This window comes from Drosophila teissieri, chromosome 4, assembly GCF_016746235.2.
Source record: "Drosophila teissieri strain GT53w chromosome 4, Prin_Dtei_1.1, whole genome shotgun sequence".
NCBI classification, from domain to species: domain Eukaryota; kingdom Metazoa; phylum Arthropoda; class Insecta; order Diptera; family Drosophilidae; genus Drosophila; species Drosophila teissieri.
Window position 1 is genome coordinate 848,579 of NC_053033.1, and position 21,161 is coordinate 869,739.

The following is a 21,161-nucleotide window of genomic DNA, read 5'->3' on the forward strand; positions in this document are numbered from 1 at the left end:
TGCGATAAAAATTTGATTTTAATATTAGTGCAATCAAAAGTGGCGTTCGAAAAATGAACAAGTGAACTAAAACAAAAGCGGCTGCTCAGTTTTATTTGTGTTCTCGAATTCTTGACTCTTAGGTCCCCATGGCGCGATCAACAATAGGTTTTTGATCACTGCAGGACGTCATTCCCAACGTCACCATCTGCGCAAATTTGCTTTTAACTCTGGGCTCGTTCTGCAAGAGTTCGCGCGGCGTGCGTTCGACTGAACACAGCAGTTTTTGGATAAAGCTTTCATGAGCAAAGCAAAAATTGTTTGCGATTAGCAGTGCACGTAATACAAACTGAGATCCACGATTAAACTATGTTTACATTGCAACCGACTCCTACTGCTATAGGCAACGTGGTTCCTCCATGGTCAGCTGGAACATTAATAGAGCGTTTGCCGTCTTTAGAAGACATGTCTCATAAGGGTAAGCGAATTATTTAAAATGCCTGTTTTGCATAAATGTCTCTATCCGACCCTCTTTTCTAAATATGAGTCTTAGCCCAACACGTAAGTAAATGCTGCCAATGGGCAGTTATTTGTAACTTAGCGGTTGATTGATTTGTTTACGCATTTTACCAAAATAGATTAAAAGCTTCTGAACAAAATCATTCGTAAACTGTTCTCTCAAACTCAAAGTCCCGCATATTTATACCCATTACTCATAAAGTAAAATGGTATCCCACATTTGTTATAAAATAGCAGGTGGAAGGAAGAGTTTCCGACCCCATAAAGTGAACCATATATTCTAGATTGGATTACTAGACGAGTCGATTTATCGATGTCCGTCGGCATGCTTGTCTGTCCGTATTGAAGTCGAGATCTTGGAAACTAGAAAAGGTGGGAAGTATGCTAATTGCAGTAACTCTAACGCAGCTTAATTTTAAGTGAATTTCCACGCCTTTTCTAACGTCCACAAAGTAAACAAGAAAAACGCTATAGTCGAGTTCCCCGACTATCTGATACCCGTTACTCAGCTAGTGGAAGTGCGAAGGAGAGTCAACACTAACAGTTTTTGGCGGTTTGTGGGCGTGGCAAATCGATAGAACTTTACAAGACTAATACAAAAATGAAAACATATCAAAACATTTTTCAAAAGTGTGGGCGTGGCAGCTTTGGGCGGTTTGTGGTCGTTAGAGTGGGTGTGGCAACATGAATTGACAAACTTGCGCTGCTTCTATGTCTCTGGAGTCTGCAGGCTGAATCTTTCTAGCTTTTATAGTTCCTGAGATCTTGACGTTCATACGGACGGACAGACGGACATGGCCAGATCGACTCGGCTATTGATCCTGATCAAGAATATTCATATATACGCTTTCTTCTACATACTTTTCAACGAATCTAGTATACCCTTTTACTCTACGAGTAATTTTCGTCCAATTTTTTTTTCGTAATTTTCAACGAAAAAAAGTTGTAAATAAATTATAACTTAAAGGCGTCTAATGGACAATGCCACCTGAGTCGCTGTCCTATGGACCTATCTCTTGCTACTTTGCTCGCTTATTAGCTGAGTATTGGCTATTTCATACTAAATACACTCCTTCGTTTTATAAAAAAATTTCAAATTTATAAACACCATTTTTGCCATTGCGTCTCATGCTAACTAAATAATATTATATCAAATGATTCCTTCAAATTTCTGTGGCTTAAGGTATGCGGAATGAAATACGAACACGAGTTGTAATTCAAATAGCAAATTTATTTCAAGTCAGAGCAACTTAAATGTTGTATATGTTTTTTATTAGACTTTAAGCTATATTACAAAAAATATTCATGACCGTAGCGAGCAGCTTTCCTTAGATTTTCGGATACCTTTCGCACAGCCTCCTGAATTCCCTTTGTATCCATTTTAGCAAGCTCTCTTTTGATTTTTAATATAATAATAATAATTTGAGTAACACTTTCTGGTGGATGAGTATTAGGGAGCATAAAGTACTATTTTGGAGTCCATTCACGGTCCTCCATTGTGAAATATGTCTCATCATCCATTATGCAAACCTTTGAACTACAAACAAATTTCTAGAAAGCGCACGCAGCCGAAGTTTAATAGTATCTTTCTGGGCATCTGAGACTTTAGGAACAGTTTTTTTTTAGAACATTTCATCACTCCCAATTCTTGAATGTACTTTTTTATTGTTTTGTCGCTAACATTGTATTTTTTTGCAAGCGCACAATACGATTTTGCTGTGCGACCCACAATTTTAGCTCTAACATGAGACTGATGTAATGGACACTTTTTTTCGGACCCAGGGGCTCTATCCATTTTTTTCCACTCTGAAATATCCGAAATAACTTTATAAATAAAAGTTTTTTTGAAGCCCATAGCCGAAAAGTAATGTAAAATTGCATTTTTTTTTGGCTGAGTTGCTATGTGCAAATCAAATTTCGACGCTCTGCTGTGATCAGAGACATTACCACGACTACTGATTTTCTTGAAAGCTAATATTTATTGCGTTGCAAGCTGGAATAGTACCGTTAATTGTCATGTGTTCTGAACTTCTCCGTTAATTCTTGGAAATTCTTGCGAACATGTTTTATTTTGTTCGCATTTCATTCCGCATACCTTAGTCTATGCAATATATTTGCTCATACTTCGATTTTTATCTTTGATATTTGGTAAAGTCAAAAATGCTTATTTAGTTGAATTATTTATTTATTTTATTGTATGATTGGACTTTACATTATATTCAATCAACTTCTTTTTTTTTAAATAAATATTTTGAATTTAGAAGGTGTTATATCGATTGCAGTAATAATATATTAAAAAAATAACAATAGAGAATGTTATAGTCGGTTTAACCGACTATCAGATACCCGTTACTCAGAAATTTTAACATTTTCTGGAATAGTTGTAGAAATTGGGGAAAAAATTAAAAAACAAAAAAAAATGGGGCGTGTATAACATTCACATTTTAATTCTTTTTTTTACAGTTTGCCTGATTTCTGTTTAACTTTCTTAATAACAGAATGTCCTTAAAGTTTCCTTTCCTTTGATTAATAACTTCCCTTAAAATATTTGTTTAGCAACAAAAACAGCTGTTATTACTAATTCGGGATAGCTTACCCAAATTAAACAATTATTTTTGTGTTAGCGTACCGAAACGCCAATTGAACGCTTGATATAAGAAGCTGAAAATTAATAAAATAAAATGATATAATTAACTATGTTACATACTGTAACAGCTACCGAACCTATGAAGTATTAATAAATTCAATGCGGTCATTTTCATAACTTAAATAAGAGAGAATGTTATAGTCAGATACCCGTTACTCTGCTAGTGGTAGTGGCAACAAGAAATTTCAACAATTTTTAAGCATATCGAAAGAAATTGTCAAAAAAAACCGTAATAAAATTGAAAGATTAAAAAATGGCTTGTGCGATTTGTGTGGCAAAAAATATGTTCGACATATTAATAATGGCTATAAAATAAAGAAAAAACTAAAACATTTTTCAAAAGTGGTTGTTAGATTAGGCACTGCAACGGCACTGCAACAAGCTTGCACAGGCATCACATAAATCTGCATGCTTTATTTAAAATTTCTAGTGTTTTTAGTTCCCGAGATCTCAGCGTTTAGACGTCAAGAATGTATATTCTTTATAGGATAGAAAATGCTTTCGTTGAATACTTTTCAAAAAATCTAGTTATCCTATAACCTCCAGGTTGCTCGGGAACTTTACGATTGATTTCTAATATTAATCATATAAATAAATAAATAGCTTAGGATTAAGCTTGCGATAGAAATTCTGCTCTTTTTAAATCAGTGAAATTTCTATATACACTCAGAAGCATTTTATCTCGCAACTTGGTTCGATTTCAAAGATATATTTTACTGTCATTATAAATGATTTATAAGCACAAACTGACTTCATGATAAGAATTTTACCCTTTTGAACTTCTTTTTTATAGACAATGTGATTGCAATGAGAAATTTACCATGTTTGGGTACCGCTGGTGGTAGCGGACTAGGCGGTATTGCTGGGAAACCTTCCCCTACTATGGAAGCCGTGGAAGCCAGCACAGCGTCACAGCCCCATTCGACATCCTCGTACTTCGCCACAACTTACTACCATTTAACTGATGATGAATGTACGTTTTTATAACTAACGCATAGAAAAACACCTCCCACTTTTACTCGTTGTAATACTATTACAGTACATTTACGTATTTACCCCAAAAGATTTAAATTCATACAAACGCATTTTGAAAAATAAAATAACTAAAACAACGGACCTTCTTTACATAAGCGATTTTAGTGCGGTTAACCGATATAAATATATGATATATATTAATTGGAGTTTCCTACCCTAAATAACGGGAAAAAAGATAACAGATATTTTTTCCATCTTTTAAGATACCGCACTAAAAATTAATGAAGAGATTGATGTCCGTTACTTACATAATATTAAAGGTTTTTGAAGCACTCAAATTAAGTAACTGACATTTTAATAAACGCACCATAAATTGTTTTACCCTATGAGAAAACAGAATTTGTACATATGTATTTAGCATAATATTATTAAACCGGTACTCATAGAGCAAAATTATGTAACATGGAGAAAGAAGAGTATTCGACCCAATAAAGTATATATATTCTTTATAAGGATCACTAGCAGTCTGTCTGTCCGTATAAACGCTGTTACTTCAGGAACTATAAATGCTAAACGTTTTTTCCAGTCATAGTATGTCTTAAAGAACACCTCTATTGCTGATATAAAATGAATTGAATCAGTAGAGTTTATTACAATCGAGATTGACTAGTTCCCCTGCAAAATCACTGTATGCCTATTTTAAATATTTCAAGGCTCGACCAGGTAAGATCTAAGAAAACATTAAAAAATAGTTGTATCAAGACGTCGCGCTAATTTTTTTGTATTGCTAAACATGTGTCATGAAGATTTGTTATTAGTGTGAAAACAGCTCAATATCTGGGTAAGCCCAAAGCATACAGATCAATGGAATGGCATTGTTCAGTAGCTGACTCCAAATCTTGCACATGCTGCCAATTATAGTCGCACAATGGGAAGAGGTGATCATCGGGGACAATTGGGCTCGGCAAAGACTTTCAAGACTGTGATGAGTCAAACAATAATTTACGAATTGCGGAGTAGATTATAGGCATCCCTCAAATCCCTTTTCCAAACGCAACCTCATCCCTGGCTCTTCGAACAGTTAAGTACTCTCTGCCAGGTCACTCTATTGTAGTGCACGTGAATCAATACAATAATTTTCCACCTTTAATGATCCTGAAGTGTGTGTTCGTTGTCGACGACCGTTTCGTGTAAAGTTGCTACAAATGGAAACAATTAATGGCTCTGGAAGCCGAAGTCGAGTAAATAAAATACAAACACACACAATGCACTCAAAAATGCCAAATGAGCCTCTTTAGCGGCTGCCGGGAACCGACGCGTATTGGCATTGTATCCGTGGTCTTTGTAGACTCACCCCGCAGTTCTGTCCATTTTCGCAGGCAAGGAAAATCAGTCCCTGCCCCTGAATGGACGGACCAGTCCCCTAGAGGGTCTATCAACAGTTCCTGTTGCCAGGCCTTTGTTTTTCTTCCCATCGGATTTGTGCTGCAATTACATTATTAATCCCACTGGCAAGATGTTTTCGGAAATGTAGTGTCCTGTCACACAGCAAATCACATTTTCGGAAAACAATCCAATTTCGCAGTCCCTGCACTAATACCGCAAGTACCCTCTACCCACTTTCCTGGAGAATATGAACGTGGCAGGGCGATCTCACGGTAAAGTGGTCGTACTGTTACGCTCAACTGCATCCAAAACACAGTTTCTGGAGGGGAGCTATCTGCGAAGGCATTTTAATTTGTTTGGAGATCAACGTAAAAGTGTTAAGAAAGTCGATGCTCGTCCTAGCAATCCATCATCAGAGGTCTTTCGCTCCGATTCTGAATACAGAAAGATTATTCGGATAGAACTATGTCAGAAGATGGCTTATATGTATGTATGTACAGATAAAAACATGAGAGAACACTATTGTTGAGTTTCTCGACTATTAGATACCCGTTACTCTGCTGCTTCAGTGAACAAGAAATTTTCAAATTTTGTTTGGCAGATCGATAGAAAATGGCAAGAAAAATAATAAAATACAAAAATTTGTAGGGCGTGGCCAAAATGTTTTTTGTATACCGATAAAATTTGCACAATTTTTAAAAGCGTGTCAATTTTAAACGGTTTGTGGGAGTTAGAGAGGTCGTGGCAACGTTCTGAAACGCTGCGTCTACTTCTCTTGAATCTCTATGCTTTATCTCAAACTTCTAGCTTTTATAGTTCCTGAGATCGAGGCGTTCATTTATAGGGTCGGAAACGCGTCCTTCGACGTGTTACATTCTTTTCAACGAAAAGGGTCTATCTTTTATTCTACGAGTAACGGGTATAAACATACATATAAGTATGTACATGTATCTAGGTTTTGCTGCTGCTTCGTTGATTTCTTTACCAATAAAGCGGTAAACTGATACGAAGACTTTAGGATTTTATTTCAATAAGTCCAAATACTCGGAAATTTGTATAAAACCCTTTCATTTTCATGCTTGACCTGAGAGACGAGTGTGCCCATTTGGCATTTTAGCTTTTTCTTTTTGTGCTCTTCTTTGTACATTTGATAAATACACATTAAATACGTTTACTATCTTTAAATTTAAAACAATTGTTTGAACTTTTCTGAAAAATAAGTTGGTAGTACACGGCTTTTAAATTAGGTGACTAACATGACCGATATTTCCAATAAAAGCTCAAGAAATCCATGTTGGGGTTATGACTATTATCCAAAGTAAAATAAATGCTAGAAAAATTACCGTGACTTTTATTTTTAGTAATTTTTAAGCTGCAGTCCGTTTTTTTAGGTGTATAATGGGTGCAAGGGTGTGTGCTTATTATTACTAAATTGTTGAGACTAACCAGGAACGGTCATTGTATACAAAATTGAGATGCTAAGTCCCGAGTCAAAGGCTCAGAGACAGATAACAACGAAGTTGTTCTCCCCTTCAGAATATCCATCTCGAATTTGGGTCGACGAATTTATTTTGACGTCTTTTAAAGCGTGACAAATTGAATTAACCGCCTCATTGGCACAAGCTTATGTGTATGTATGGAAGTGTATACACATAGCCATGCATCTGTGTGGGTATCAGCAGATAAATTAAAATGTATGATGAAAAATGTTACTTAGGAACAACTATTCAAATTAGATATACCACCTATAGTAAAACATAGTGCATTTCTTTCTATTCTTGTTAATGTATTATTGCAGGTCACAGTGGAGTAAATCAGTTGGGCGGCGTTTTTGTTGGAGGAAGGCCTTTGCCAGATTCAACACGGCAAAAAATTGTCGAGCTGGCACATTCTGGAGCTCGACCCTGTGATATTTCCCGAATTCTACAAGTTTCAAATGGATGTGTGAGCAAAATTCTCGGAAGGTAGGATAATTTCCGTATATCACTTAATTTTGGTCAACCCGACCGAATGATCAAAACAGTGTGTAAAGGTGTAGCGATTTATATTGTTAATAAAAAAGTAAAAGTTTGTATTTTCCACCACTTATCTACAAATTCTCCAGTAGACATTCTAATAAGAAGTACAACAACCCTAGTATACTGATTATACGCTCGCGGAGAAAAAAGCGAAATACCTTATACATTTAATTATTCGTTAGAACTACAAAAAACCAAATCACTTATTAAAACAAACCTAGAATTAAAATCTAATCCTATGTTTATTCCTATTATATGTCGGCTAGTGGTGATTTATCCTCCTGATCTCAGTTGTTTCAGTAGGATCTGTTTCTAACCTGGCTGACAAGTGTAGGTATTTCTTAAGAAGTATATGAAGTATTTTTTAAATTGTGAGGAAACTAAATATTTCACTATATATCAGTTTATTTCAAGATTTAAATTATAATTTTGCATTTATTCCAGGTACTATGAAACAGGAAGCATACGACCACGTGCTATCGGAGGATCCAAGCCACGCGTGGCCACAGCCGAAGTTGTTAGCAAAATTTCGCAATACAAGCGCGAGTGTCCTAGCATATTTGCTTGGGAAATTCGGGATAGATTACTTCAGGAGAACGTTTGTACTAACGATAATATTCCAAGTGTAAGTCACTCATTCCTGAATAAGCATTCATTCTTTAAATACTTAGTTACGCGGCTCAAAACAAATAATTGCGTGCAAAATCTTGACTTTTTTCGACGCAGCCATTTTCTTTGCCGCTCATCAACATTTTCCTTTCCTGATTTTTTTTATCATATTATTTATTAAGTATGCCAAAAAAGATGCCAGCCAAATGAATTGTGACAGCGATGCTCATGCCAATGGCCGCCCCATGGCCAATGTGCTGCCTGCTCGCCTTGTTCTACTCCTATTGACAGTTGTGTGGAAAATGTGCTCGTTCAAATGGAAGGGAAAATCTTTTATGCACATTAAACGACTAAAAGGGAAATCAGTGCTAGAAAAATGTATGAAAAAATACAATATTAAATAAATACGGCCCGTCGCCACCACAAACCGTTAAGCGTTGAAATTCACGCGCCAGTGCGAGGGGGAACTGCTGAATCACGTTTACATCTGGAATCGTATTCGGGTCGTTCCCAAACTAAGGGTGAGAATCGAGCATTCGGGTTCAAGTCCACACGCTGGCCGTCGGGTCGGGTACAATGCGGAAAATATCTATGCACTGACCTCTTACATGCGACTAAGCTTGCGATACTTTCGATTAGTGCACAAAGTAAAGGTTTCCTTTGGCTTGAAGCTTGCGCATGCACTTGTCCCCAAAGGAAGCGAATGCTCTCCAGTAAAGCGGGCTCAGTTTCCGGATTGGTCCAGTGTGCCTCCACACTAGTTAGGAACAGGATGGGCTTATTTTAGAAGAAATGATTTTCTATGTGGCTCTTAAACCCCCTGGCGAAGGACATTCCGCCTAATTTTTCCACTCAACTGCACTTTTCTCTGTTGTTCTTCCTCTCTCACTAGCTCATTTATATGTTTGCTCGATTATTCTTTTTCATTTTCGTTTTCGTTTTCTTCTCCTTTTTTCCCTTTGAATTTGTTTTAAAAGCGTTGTCAAGCGCAGGCATATAGCATTAATACAATAAGAAACTGAATAAATTGCAATCCAAAGCAAGCAAACGTGCCTTGTTTCTGAGTGGTAACAGAAGTAGCAACAAATTCTCTTTTGGATTTTTAATATTGGATTTTACTTGCCTGTGACGATTTGGAACTCATGGCGAAACACAATGCCGTTTGTATAACTACAGCACTAACTAGATCAACACAACCTTACATTCTAGGTGTCCTCAATAAACCGTGTATTGAGAAACTTGGCTGCGCAAAAGGAGCAGCAGAGCACGGGTTCCGGAAGCTCCAGCACAGGCGCCGGCAACTCGATTAGTGTAAAAGTGGGCGTCAGCAGCGGGGGAAACGTGAGCAACGGTGCAAGCGGATCGAGAGGCACGTTAACCTCGTCCACCGATCTTATGCAGACAGCCACACCACTTAACTCTTCGGAAAGCGGTGGCGCAAGCAACTCCGGGGAGGGGAGTGATCAGGAGGCCATTTATGAAAAGCTCCGGCTCCTAAATACCCAGCACGCTGCAGGACCAGGATCACTAGAACCCGCCCTAGCAGTGCCCTTGGGTCAAGCACCCAATCACCTAGTAACCCACTCCAGCCACCCTCTTACCCAGCTGGTACACGGTAACCATCAGGCACTCCAGCATCAGCAACAACAGAGCTGGCCGCCCCGTCACTATTCCGGATCTTGGTATCCCACCTCTCTGAACGAAATACCAATCTCCTCGGCACCCAATATCGCATCTGTTGCGTCGTATGCATCAGGACCTTCGCTCACTCAATCACTGAGTCCACAGAACGACATCGAAAGCCTGGCCAGTATCGATCACCAGAGGAACTGCTCCCTTGCCACGGAGGACTTGCATCTAAAAAAAGGTAAGCTCTAAAGCTAATTGTGCACCGTAACCGGAAAACGAATTCTAAAATTTTGTGTGCCTTAACGCTACTGTTACACACATACATATTTGTCCCAAAAGGCGGATTCATATATTTACAGAAAATATACATACATACATATTCGATTCCGAACCAGTTATGGCAACCGTTAGAAAGATGAACGAAGGGATTATGAAATTAGCCTAAACATGTCTCCGATCAATAAAATGTTTGAAGGGTATTGTTAATTCAATAAGAAGGTACATGTATCCTCGATTAGCACCCCAAGTCGATTTAATACAGCAATTCCCTTTGAGTGTTTCTTTTTTAAAGTAAATAACTGTTTTTTTAAGTAAATAACTGTATCGAATAATAAATATTATTATTAAATAATATAAAAATTATATTAATATTAAATATTAAAAACTATTTGAACTCCGCAACTCAAACAAATAATAAGAAATAATGCTATAGTATAGTTCCCATTTTATCTGACACACGTTACTCAGCTAGTGGAAGTGTGAAGTTGAAATTTCAACACTGTTTTTGGCGGTTTGTGGGCGTTAGAATAGGCAACATGAATCGACAAACATGCGCTGCGTCTTTGTCTCTGGACTCTGCATGCTGAATCTAAACTTCCTAGCTTTTATTGTTCCTGAGATCTCGACGTTCATACGGACAGACAGACAGACGGACAAATGGACATGGCCAGATCGACTAGGCTATTGATCCTGATCAAGAATATAAATACATTATATGGACGAAAACGTCTTTTCTGCCTGTTACATACTTTTCAATGAATCTAACCTTACCTATTTTAAAAATATGTACTTTTTAAGTATAATGCCAAACGTTAAGTCTGAAATTTCAAAAAAAAACGAAATTCAAAACAAAAATCAGTTGAAATAAAAATAAGAAAATCAGAAAACCGTAAACAATATTTTTACAGCCATAGCTCTCGTTTTCCAAGATTACAATCAGCACAGATCTTACGACATTTAATTTTTCTCAAAATACGCACGAGCGAACTTGGCATTTGCAAATTTTCGTTTGCTGATATGCCGTTTTATTTTTTTTAATTTTCAGCTATAAAAGTCTAAAGCTACACCAAAAGCTTGTCGCGTCGTGCGTAAATGCGACAGACACGTGACCAACGTGCAATACACTTGTTTCTGATTTTGTCAACGCAGCATGGGTTGTAAGGATTTTACAAAATAACATAAGAGAACGCTATAGCTGAGTGCTGCGACTATTAGACACCCGTTACTGCGCTCAGTGAGAGAGAGAGAGATGGAGCGAGTGCTGTATAAAGCAGAAATGAAATGCCTTAACATGTAGTAAGGAAAACTTTTATTTAGCTTTCATAAGTTTTTTAATAGTCAGATTTAAACCAATTCCAATAGGCAAACAAAATACTTTTTAGACATTGACGATTACTATGAGAAAAGCGCATAGCCTCAATACAGACTTTACCTACATTCGAGTTTTATTTGGCGTGGTTACGTTTTGAAACAAAATTGCGGTGATCAGGCGTCATTAGAGTCTACATGCTGAGTTTAAGATTTCTAGCTTTAATAGTCCGTAGAGTCTGATTTCGTAGTCTTTTCTTGCTTTTATCGGCGACGTCCATGCGAATAGAATACATATATTTTATTGGCTAGAAAACGCATCCTTTTATATGGTACATACTTTATATACCCGTTACAATAAATCTACTTACATATTTGTTTATTTAGTTGGACTTCGTGGAATCATAAAAATGCGCCATGAAAGATGAAAATAAAAGTCTGGTTGATCCATCATTTCATTCGCTCAAAGCTTCCGATCCCCTGAAGTAAGAGACTTGTGCTATTTAATATACATGAGTATGTTTTAGATAGCGTATTCATTTTTTCAAATGCAATATCCTCTTTTCGACAAACAAGATTCTATCAAAAGTTTTTATGTTTAAGATGCTATCGACAATAGATTTAAACATTTGCAAGGAGGTTATTTTGTTTGAGTGCTAGTTCGCCCCTGTTGTGTCTTAAATAAGAATGCATTCATTGCCTAAAAAAATTAAATTAATTTAAAACTATATAAATTTAAAAATATTTATATCATCAAATCAAAGTTTTTGTGTATGTGGTATTATGGTATTTCCATAACATTATAAAATTCTAGCCCAAAGCTTGCCCAAGAGCATGTGTGTCAAAACAGTCAGTGTTCAAGCTCTCCCAACCACACCCCAAAGTTTCCACTTTTGATCGAGTATAGCTATGGGGGCAACCACTGCCATTAACGCCGCCGTGGTTGACAGGTTTACCCTTAACCGTGTAGTTTGCTTTAATGCGATTTACAGACTCATTTTACAGGCGATGACACTTCATTAAACGACAAACCGTGAGGGTGGTTGTGGTTAGAGATGGGTTCACGGACGACCTAGAATGGTTGATTTTGGATTGGATGCTGGGAGGCTTAGGGGTGCATAAATAGATTACAGAAATACATATTTATAAAATTATTTTTCAAATCCCCATGCTAGAGCTCTGGCCTTATCAGGATTTGTCTTAGCGCATTAATATGTGACAGTGTCGAAGCGCGTCCCTTTGCTCGGGTTTGATCTCCGTATTCGATTCCACCTCCAACTCACGGTCTCAGCAGACCTACTCTTCGCTTACAGATATCGTCAATTTGGTCGCTGGGCATCTGACGCCGTCTGTCATTGTAACGCTGTTGTCGCTGTCAGAACCTTGCGATTCGCCAGCTAGTGACATGTGCTTCGAAGACACTGGACGGGGTCTATCCCGCGGCATATCTCTGGGCTATCATCATCTATTTGCTTTGTCACATTCACTAACAATCAACGTCATTTTCACAATGTGGCAAGGCTTTCGTCTACCGGTCCAAGCTGACCTCAGCTGACATACAAATAATAAGCATTTTTCTTTTATGTGGCCGCTGATGCAGATCGTCCAGCTGCTATTATCTCAACTCTAGCAGAACAATTTTGGTACCAAATACTTTAACAAACAAATTATCAATTAGAATTTGAAGTGTAACAAGAGAGAACGCTATAGTCAAGTTCCCCGACTATCTGATACCCGTTACTCAGATATTCGAAGTGCGAAGGAGAGTTTTCAGCACGTACAGTTTTTGGCGGTTTTGTGGGCGTTAGAGTGGGCGTGGCAAAAAGTTTTTTGGCAAATCGATAGAAATTTACAAGACTAATACAAAAATGAAAAAATATCAAAACATTTTTCAAAAGTGTGGGCGTGGCAGCTTTTGGCGGTTTGTGGGCGTTAGAGAGGGCGTGGCAAAAAGTTTTTTGGAAAATCGTTAGAAATTTACAAGACTAATACAAAAATGAAAAAATATCGAAACATTTTTCAAAAGTATGGACGTGGCAGTTTTGGGCGGTTTGTGAGCGTTAGAGTGGGCGTGGCAACATGAATCGACAAACTTGCGCTGCGTCTATGTCCCTGGAGTCTGTATGCTTCATCTAAACTTTCTAGCTTTTGTAGTTCCTGAGATCTCGACGTTCATACGGACGGACAGACGGACGGACAGACGGACGGACATGGCCAAATCGACTCGGCTACTGATCCTGATCAAGAATATATATACTTTATATGGTCGGAAACGCTTCCTTCTGCCTGTTACATACTTTTCAACGAATCTAGTATACCCTTTTACTCTACGAGTAACGGGTATAATAATATTTATTATTAATTACTGCAAAATATATTAAATTATTACACACTATTATTAAATGTTTGAGATTAAGAAAACGATGTTCGTTATTTGATCTCTATGCATTGAATACTTTAAGATGTACAAAAACTGCAAGGTATATTATATTCGGCATGCTTAAGCTAGCTTCTATTCTTGTATTAATTTATAATTGAATTTCTAACCAAATCGTCTTATAATGTATGTAATTTATAACTGTATTTTACCAGAACTTGATGGCCATCAGTCAGATGAAACGGGCTCCGGTGAAGGTGAAAACTCCAATGGGGGCGCTTCAAATATAGGAAATAATGAGGATGATCAAGCTCGCCTCATACTTAAAAGAAAGTTGCAACGCAATCGAACATCTTTCACGAACGACCAGATAGATAGTCTTGAAAAAGGTAATAACATTTTGCAAAATAAATTTTTAATATTTTAATTTTTGGCTTAACATACAACATTAAAATACAACATTTTACATTGCTTTAAAAACCACTAGCTTGTATATTCAAAACAACGATTTCTAATATTAGGGAAGTTTAGTTATTTGTGCGCGTATCAAAATTATTTTTATTTTATTTTCTATTTTATTTTCTATCTTATTATTATTACGAATGCCATCATTTTATTCTAAGCATATCTAACAAAATGATTAAAATATTGATTTTAGAGTTTGAACGAACACACTATCCAGATGTTTTTGCGCGCGAACGTTTGGCTGGTAAGATTGGTTTGCCAGAGGCAAGAATTCAGGTTTGGTTCTCAAACCGTCGGGCAAAATGGCGCCGTGAGGAGAAGCTCCGAAACCAGCGAAGGACACCAAATTCCACAGGAGCTAGTGGAACTTCGTCCTCAACATCGGCATCTGCATCTTTGACTGACAGCCCTAACAGCCTAAGTGCTGGTTCCTCTTTGCTGTCCGGATCAGCTGTGGGTCCCTCAGTCAGTAAGTATAAATAATTTTAAAAACTAAAAGAACTTGTCGCGCAACAGAAAAAAGTCAACTAGAGTCAACTAACAAAGAAGATTTTATAAAAAAAACAAAAGGTTGTTAATTGTTGTTATGGACTAACGTCCATAATTAATAATTAATTTATTTTAAATTTTTTAAAACGGTTTGCGAACTGTTTTCTCGGATATATTTTTATACCCGTTACTCGTAGAGTAAAAGGGTATACTAGATTCGTTAAAAAGTATGTAAATGGGAGAAGGAATCGTTTCCGACCATATAAAGTATATACATTCCTGATCAGGATCAATAGCCGAGTCGATCTGGCCATGTCCGTCTGTCCGTCCGTCTGTCCGTCCGTATGAACGGCGAGATCTCAGAAACTATAAAAGCTAGAAAGTGAGATTCAGCACGCAAACTCCAGAGACATAGAAGCAGCGCAAGTTTGTCGATTAATGTTGCCACGCCCACTCTAACGCCCACAAACCGCCCAATATTGTTTTGATATTTTTCCATTTTTGTATTAGTCTTGTAAAGTTCTATCGATTCGCAAAAGCTTTTTGCCACTCCCACAAGCCGCCCAAAGCTGCCACGCCCACACTTTTGAAAAAAGTTTTAATATTTTTTAATTTTTGTATTAGTCTTGTAAATTTCTATCGATTTGCCAAAAACCTTTTTGCCACGCCCACTCTAAAGTCCACAAACCGCCAAAAAACTGTCAGTTTTTTTTTTGTCCTTCGCACTTCAAATAGCTGAGTAACGGGGGAACTCGACTCGAGCGTTCTCTCTTGTTTTTAATTTAATACCCTTGCATAGGGTATTATATTTTAAGTCCGCAGTTTTGGACAGATATTTCAACCCTTTTTATTTATAATTTTATACATTTGTTCGGGGTAAGAAAGACATCATAATTATGCCCGTAATCTAGAAAGCTTATATTTTTCAAATGGACTAAAATGTTATAATATCTTTTTATATGTTCTCTGCACCAGAGTGCTGCAGTTATAGATTTAAGCACTTTTGACTTTGCTCTTTGAATCAGAAATATTTAAAAGTATATATTTAAAAGTCATATTTTCAAACAGGCTCTATGACTTCGTTGTCGAGAAAAAATTTAAAAATTCGAACCGTAACTGGGAGACGAAATATAATATTAATAAAAAAAAATGCAGTATTCGGTTCTTTTTTTTTATTTGTTGCTGCTTTGCTTCCCAATCAGACATCTTGTGAGACGTATACTTTCGACTAAAGATTGCTGCGTCATAAACGAACATAGATGTCCTTAGTCGCTGCTGCCAGCGCGTATCTGCCGTTATAGGGGGTATAGACAATTACAAGGAACCATGATAACTCGGTCTAATGGTTGATGCACTAGTATGTTTTGCGAAAGTACCTTAAACTTATAGATTATGGCTTCAAGCTATACTCTGTCGAACGCCTCAGCCACATCTAGCATAGAAATATTACAGTACAATGCTCCCTATGTTTAAAGACAGTTTTAATTTTGAAGGTGATGCGATTGACTTTCGAGCAGTACTATTAAAAGAAGAATTATTTGGCTTGACGTTCCTCATGACATGCAATATTTAGGTGTTCTGGAATGATACATGAATGTGGTCTCCAAAATGTAGTTATCATTTTATGATCACCCTGTAAGGATTTGACTTAAAAGGGTTCTAAAGCTGTTTGGAATTTGTTGTGCTTTGGCCTGCATTATATCTTGCCTTAATAATCTAATTGCATGCGATTTCCCGAAGAAGACTTGCTTTTCTAATTAAATGCTCAATATATTTGTTTATTTGTCTTAGTAGTATTAAGCATATTCCAGTAACGCCAAAGCTGTGCAAGTTTGTTTCAGAACGCGCCTATTCCAACGCCTGTCAACTGCTGGTCCATATTTGTACCATATAGTGCCGTCTCTTGTAGGTGAGGTGCGGTAAGATGCCGATGCACTTGCTGGAATTTCTTATATCGGGGATAACAGGCCACAGGGGGGCGTTTGTCGCCCAATTGGTTTTTAAATTTTGCAATCTTGAACTAAAGTCTATTTATTCATAACTAAGCACATGGTCTTATGATTATAATTATAATTATAATTATTTGTTATTTTTTGTTGTTTATTTTTGTTTATTTTTAATCTTAGATAGCTTTTTATGTCATAAATTATTCGGCAGATCGATTAAAACCCAAGCTCTCTGCTTCTCGAACGCTCGACAATGTATTTTATAAAGCTATAAAGGTATTAAACTTTGTGACCAAGTATGACAAGTGATTTTAAATGTGTTACCCAAAGTTAGGAATGATCGCACAATGCAAATAAATAACTGATTTTCCTTTTTCTTTCATATTTAGGTACCATTAATGGTTTATCGTCTCCAAACAACACCTTGTCTACTAATATTAATGCTTCCACGCTTGGTGCTGGGATTGATGGCTCTGGAAGTCCTACATTAGTCCCGCACATTCGGTCCGGCTGCACCTCTGACACTGCCAGTGTTCGTCACAGTGAAGATTGCAGAAGAGTTGGTTCTCCATGCCCGCTTGGCATTGGCGGCCATCAAAATACCCATCATATTCAGAGCACTGGTCACATTCAAGCACATACACTTGTTCCTACTATTTCGCCACGACTTAATTTTAATAGTGCTGGCTTCGGGGCGATGTACTCCAACATTCATCATACGGCGTTATCTATGAGCGATTCCTATGGGTAAGCATATTCAGCAACCAAAGTTTACAAATTATTCAGTCTGAAGATTAGCTTGTCTAATACTGTAAAAAACTCGTTGAGGCTATTGCTGGAGATATAGTTAAACAGTAGAAAAGATCTGCCACTGACACACTTCTTTAACGATTTTCAATTGATACATTTATCGGTACTAATGCAGGATCATTATATATTAGGAATAAAAAATTAAGCGTTTCCGACTATATACTGTATATATATATATATATATATATATATATATATTCTTGATCAGGGTAACGGAGTCGATCTGGCCATGTCCGTTCGTCTGTCCGTAAGAAAGTCGATATCTCAGGAACTAGAAAGACAAAGACGCAGCACAAGTATGTTGCTCCATGCTGACACGCCAACCCTAACGCCCACAAACTCCCCAAAACTGCAGCGCCCACACTTTTGAAAAATATTTGGATATTTTTTAATTTGCGCTTGTAAATTTCTACCGATTTGCCAAAATCTTATTACATCGCCCACTCTAACGCCCAAAAAAGCTGTCTCCATCACACTTTTGAACAAATTTTAAATTTTGTTTAATTTTAATATTTTTGTTCCCCAATTTTTACCGATATTCCAGAAAAAATTGAAATTTTTCATTCTCACTTCCTTTACCTGAGTAACGGGTACTCGTACCCGTGGGTACGGGGAACTTGACTATAGCATTCTCTCTAGCTTTTAATCATATTACTTTTTTCCGATTTCTAGTACTTTGCCAAAAAGAAAGTTCTCGTTCGTACTACTACTAGCTGAGTAACTATTATTGATAGACGAGCAATTCGACTATAGCGTTCTCTCTTGATTAATTCTTTATTTGTAATCGGGTAATTTTATAAAGAAACTATTACTCGTAAACTGAAAGGGTATACTAGATTTGTTGAAAAGTATGTAACAGGCAAAAGGAAGCGTTTCCTACCATATAAAGTATGTATATGTTTGTATATGTATGTATATTATGTATATGTAATGTCCGTCCCCATGAACGTCGAGATCTCAGTAACTGTAATTGTAAATTTCTATCGATTTGCCAAACCACTTTTTGCCACGCCTACCCTATCGCCCCAAACCTCCAAAATCTGTCAGTTTTGAAATTTCTCCTAGCTCAGTAACGGGTATTAGATAGTCTGGAAACTCGATAGCATTCTATCTTGTTTAAACTGTTAAGTTTGCTAGCATGTAAGATATGCAGTGGTAACATGTTTTTAATAAGTCTATAATATTTCGAAAATCAATGCTTACATTTTTTTTTTTTCAGTGCGGTTACGCCAATTCCAAGCTTTAACCATTCATCCGTCGGTCCGCTGGCTCCGCCATCGCCAATACCGCAACAGGGCAATCTAACGCCTCCCTCGTTATATCCGTGCCACATGGCAGTACGACCGCCTCCTATGGCTCCCGCTCACCAACACATCGTTACGGGTGACGGAAGCAGCCCTGCTGGCAGCAGCCTAGGCAGTGCCCAATCTGGGAATTCGGGAGCAAACTGCAGCGGACCGGGATACGAAGTGTTATCCGCCTACGCATTGCCGCCGCCCCCTATGCCGTCGAGCTCTGCTGCTGCTTCAAACTTCTCAGCCGCCTCCAGTACCAGCGCCAATGGGACCCCTCATCACACTGCGTCCCAGGAACCATGCCCCTCCCCTTGTTCTAGCGCGAGTCACTTGGGAGTTGCCCACAGTTCTGGGTTCGCGTCCGACCTGATTTCACCGGCTGTATCTTCGTATGCACATATGAGCTACAATTACGCGTCGTCCAGCAACAACATGACACCCTCCTCCACCGGGGGTACAGCAGCGCACGTGGCCCCAGGAAAACAACAGTTCTTTGCCTCCTGTTTTTACTCACCGTGGGTCTAAAAACAGTCTGGAGATTCAGTGAGAAGCACTGTAAAAGGAACTATTTACATAGTTCAGCTCTTTCTTAAAGAAATGACCGAAATCGAATTTACATATCTCTTGAAAAATAATGGAGGTTGTAGAAAAATGCATATGTATGTATAAATTATATAGTTCCGCCCATTAAATCCGATCTATAGTGTATAAAAATTGGTGTAAATTAAATAATATAATTTTGACAAATAAAATGAAAAAAATGTTGTTTCCTTATAATTCTTTAGTATTTCTTTTGGAGACATCAATTTGCAAAAGCTTGATCTGTTAAAACATATTTTCTAAAAATTTTAGAAATTTAAAAAAAAACCACATAGATAAATTATCTGCAGCTTTAAATATTCAAAATTTTACAAACAACCATTCACGACATCATTTAAATTCAAATCAAACAACACAATTACCATAAAGACAAATCGGTTTATGAGTAAAAGTATGTTAATAAAAGGCAAAGACTTAGTATTAGAGTATTAAGGTATTAGTGTAAAAAAGTCAGTGCTTAGCCACTGCCGCTTTGCACCTACGCAAGTCACATTTTTTTATAGCAATTTGTACACTTTTGTATACGCTTGTTCTGCATTATGTGTCATAACTGTACAAAAAAGCATCGATACCCATTCTAAGCCATTGACTTTGTAATAAATATGCGAATTTTTCAAGAATATCTATCCTTACAGAAAGTCAGACGGAGTGTGCTATCAAAACGAATAAAAAGACATGTGAGAAAGATTTAGTCGAGTTCCCCATCAGACCCGTTACTCAGCTAGTGGAAGTGCAAACGCTACATATGCTCGCGCCAATCAAACTCGACTGGAACGGCGTAAAGCCTACATTCCTTACGGGGTAAAAATGGTTAATCTTTTCTTAAACCACATATAAGTGCAAAGCCTTTAAAAAGAAAGGTCTCTTCAATGACCTGAAAACAAAACATCTCAATAGATTTGTGATGTATACATACACGCCGTCCAAAATTAAACTATTGAATAATGGACTTGGACATATGTATGCAACGTCCACGAAAACTTCCCACACATGAAATACACACAAACAAGACAACATTATGCAATATTACTTAAGTACAATGACAGTTATTATTTATTCGGACATGAACCAGTGAAATATTGGACTTAAATAATTTATTAAAGCTGCTCATATTGATACTTAGCTTCACAACCATTCCACACTGCTTACTATATACAATATTATCATCGTCTACGTGCGCACCAGGAGAGTGTGCAAAATGGAGAGTATTATATATATGGAAATGAAAATCTGCTGTGGTCTGGTCTGAACCTAACAAGTGATACACTAACCGAAAAATAAGGTTTATACAAATTGTCAGATGAGAAAGTCAATATTTGTATAAAGCTTGTCGAACAAGTAAATTTTATATACATATACGAATTTACTTCCGTCATGTTGTAATATCAGAACTTTTGTATGTTTACGGTGCGATCGTTACGTCGTCAAAGGAGGTTTTTGTGTAAAATATAACTTTATACAGGAATAATCTTTGTGTGTATTAATGTATATTATATAGGATACTTCCTGTATACTTAACGTATGAATCCGATAATAATCCTATAATAATTACTTATTTATAAGGCAGCCAATTTGTTTTTTTTTTCTCTTCGTTAACTCCAAATACATCCTAACATAGGGTGATTGCAGCGATATAAACCCTCACCTGCATAATGCCAAACCTGCTGAATAAGATCAACCGTTTTGAAATGTAATTTACTTTACAAATATTAAGACGTTTCTACATTCTACATTAGATTCATGAAAACAAGATATGTATATGCGTCTGTGACGATTAATAATATTAATTTATACCCTTCACTCGTAGTAGTTTTTTCGGACGACGAAAAT

The 21,161-nt window shown here is 37.1% G+C and overlaps 1 protein-coding gene across 2 annotated transcripts; it reads left to right on the forward strand.

Moving 5' to 3' along the window:
• Positions 1 to 348: 348 nt before the first annotated feature.
• LOC122622839 (paired box protein Pax-6) lies at positions 349 to 19,423 on the forward strand. 2 transcript variants are annotated; one of them, XM_043801402.1, is made up of 9 exons: positions 349 to 457; positions 3,939 to 4,118; positions 7,305 to 7,470; positions 7,969 to 8,149; positions 9,343 to 10,000; positions 13,942 to 14,115; positions 14,385 to 14,660; positions 17,016 to 17,373; positions 18,656 to 19,423. In XM_043801402.1, the coding sequence occupies exons 1-9, from the start codon at positions 349 to 351 to the stop codon at positions 19,254 to 19,256; spliced, it is 2,703 nt and encodes a 900-aa protein (XP_043657337.1). In that variant the 3' UTR covers positions 19,257 to 19,423. The 2 variants fall into 2 exon arrangements, with proteins under 2 accessions (XP_043657337.1, XP_043657339.1); XM_043801404.1 differs by lacking the exon at positions 3,939 to 4,118.
• Positions 19,424 to 21,161: the final 1,738 nt, after the last annotated feature.

What these genes read in the sequence shown, in the direction of transcription:
- LOC122622839 (XM_043801402.1), top strand. Translation starts at nt 349, where the DNA reads ATGTTTACATTGCAACCGACTCCTACTGCTATAGGCAACGTGGTTCCT. An exon ending in GGACTTGCATCTAAAAAAAG is followed by an intron (nt 10,001 to 13,941) that starts GTAAGCTCTAAA and finishes GTATTTTACCAG; the next exon opens with AACTTGATGGCCATCAGTCA. An exon ending in TCTATGAGCGATTCCTATGG is followed by an intron (nt 17,374 to 18,655) that starts GTAAGCATATTC and finishes TTTTTTTTTCAG; the next exon opens with TGCGGTTACGCCAATTCCAA.